Source organism: Pteropus vampyrus, unplaced genomic scaffold (assembly GCF_000151845.1).
Source record: "Pteropus vampyrus isolate Shadow unplaced genomic scaffold, Pvam_2.0 Scaffold431, whole genome shotgun sequence".
NCBI classification, from domain to species: Eukaryota; Metazoa; Chordata; class Mammalia; order Chiroptera; family Pteropodidae; genus Pteropus; species Pteropus vampyrus.
The window spans coordinates 6,960-9,180 of NW_011889212.1; the positions used below are offsets into that span (position 1 = coordinate 6,960).

At 34.7% G+C, this 2,221-nt stretch overlaps 1 protein-coding gene across 1 annotated transcript; it reads right to left on the reverse strand.

The window, feature by feature from the left end:
• Window positions 1-1,038: 1,038 nt before the first annotated feature.
• On the reverse strand, window positions 1,039-1,989 carry LOC105306189 (olfactory receptor 52A5-like). Its single transcript, XM_011381100.1, has one exon. The coding sequence runs from the start codon at window positions 1,987-1,989 to the stop codon at window positions 1,039-1,041; it is 951 nt and encodes a 316-aa protein (XP_011379402.1).
• Between the last annotated feature and the right edge of the window lie 232 nt (window positions 1,990-2,221).

Below are 2,221 nucleotides of genomic sequence, written 5' to 3' on the forward strand. Positions count from 1 at the left end.
TTGCCACCAATTGGCTGTATCATTAGAGCATGGTTACAAACTCTTTATATAGTTGTCTTTATTGGCCTGACCCTGACTTTTACATTTAAATTTAGTATTTAAGGTTTCTGTAAGAACTATTGTTCACTAATCCACAAAACCATTTATAGTAAAACCAATTTTAAAAATAACAGTTAATAAACACTACTGTGAGTTTCTATATAGGAATTCAAGTGTGATAATTATTTTGGAAATTAGTTCCAGGGAAACACAAAAATAACAAAATGATGAGCATAATTTTAAAAATATATGCTCTAACTTGTATGACTTATTTTTTTCTTTTGAGCTATAATTATAACATTTGCTCTTTAAAACTTGTTGTACTTATCTCTAAGATCTTAACACAAAACAAGTATGTTAATTGCTAATCATTCTACATTTCCTTCATTTGTCTTTCATTCAAATTTCTCTACTGGATTTAATTTATATTAAGAACTCTATTATACATGCCCCTGTAGTAGGCTAATGAAATATTTTTAGGAAAAGAAGAAATTATGACTACATTTTGATGAATAATTTAACAATCTTAATCTGTGCTTAATGACCTTTCAGAAAAGAATTTTAGTATGATGAGATATGATAATAAATGAGATGGATGATAGATTTATTTCATATACATTAGAATTATAAGACATTAGACTGGATTTCTTATGTAGTCTCAAAAATGACAATTGCTGTTTTTAAATAGGATAAAATATTAATATTTAATTTCACTTTATAGAAATGTCTGTCATTAAGAGCTTGTTGAGCATCAATTTTTTTCATAATTTTTTACTTTTATGTCATGTGTGGACTAGATATGATCAGATTTGTGTGTTTTAACTAATTCTTTATTCAAAACAAGTGAAAGTGTTTCAATGAGAGTCAGAGCCTTACTATTTTGAATGCAAAAGTAGAATTTTGTATTTTAGTACACTTAAGATTGCAGAGACTCTTATCAAGAATGTTTTTCACAGTGTGTTGTTGTTGTAACTGGAAACAATATATGACAATGAGAAATCAAGAAGCATCCTTAGAGTGGAAAAACTTGAACACTTGATCTCGGATCTGTTTGGTCTTCACACCATAAACAATAGGATTGAGCAAAGGTGGAACAAGCAAGTAAAGGTTGGACAAAAGAATATGAATGTAAGGTGGAATATGAAAACCAAACCTGTGTGTAAAGAAGGAGAAGAAAGCTAAGAGATAAAACTCAAAGAAGACACAAATATGGGCGATGCAGGTGTTGAAGGCTTTAAGCCTGGCCTCCTTTTGGGGCAGACTAAAGACAGATATAAATATTTGAATGTAGGAGAGTGTGATGAAAATTATATCAAAGCCAAGTATACTGAAAGCCACAAACAAACCATAGATCTTGTTAATTCGAATATCTTCTGCTGCCAACTTCACGATGGCCATGTGCTCACAGTAAGAATGGGAAACCACAGTGGTCCGGTAATATTTCAGCCGGTGTTTGATGAGGATGAGACATGGAGCCGCAAGGAGGGCTGCTCTGAGTGTCACTCCAACACCAATCTGTGTGAGAAGTTGGTGAGTAAAAATGCTTGCATGTCTCAGAGGATCACAGATTGCCACGTAGCGGTCCAGGGCCATGGCCAGCAGAATACCTGATTCAATACCCTGGAAGGTATGGATGAACCACATCTGCAAGAGACAGGCATCAAAATATATTTCTGGTAAATGGAACCAGAATATTCCTAGCATTTTTGGTAGGATGCAGGTACTGAGAACAATGTCTGTGGCTCCAAGCATTGCCAGGAAGAGATACATAGGTTCATGGAGGCTGGACTCAGATTTGATGATGACCAGGAGCAGGGAATTCCCAAACAGAGCGATGATGTACATGGCACAGAAAGGAATGCCAATCCAGAACTGCACAGATTCCAAGCCAGGAATCCCAATCAGTGTCAGCACTGAGGGCATGAAGACTGTGTCATTGAGTTTGGGCATGTTGGCTTACAACTCCTTGTTTTAGAACTTCTGATTCAAGTTGGTAGTTTGTGTTGAGAGTCTGTCTTCTATTTTCTGTTCTCACCTATATTTATACAATCAGAGGTTGAATGTGGTTTCAAATCACATTTTGTGAGATATACTCATTTTAATTGGGTAATTAAGTTGTTTCACAAATGCAGATACAGGCTCCCTGAACAATTTATCTTAAATTTCAAATCTCTTCTCTGTC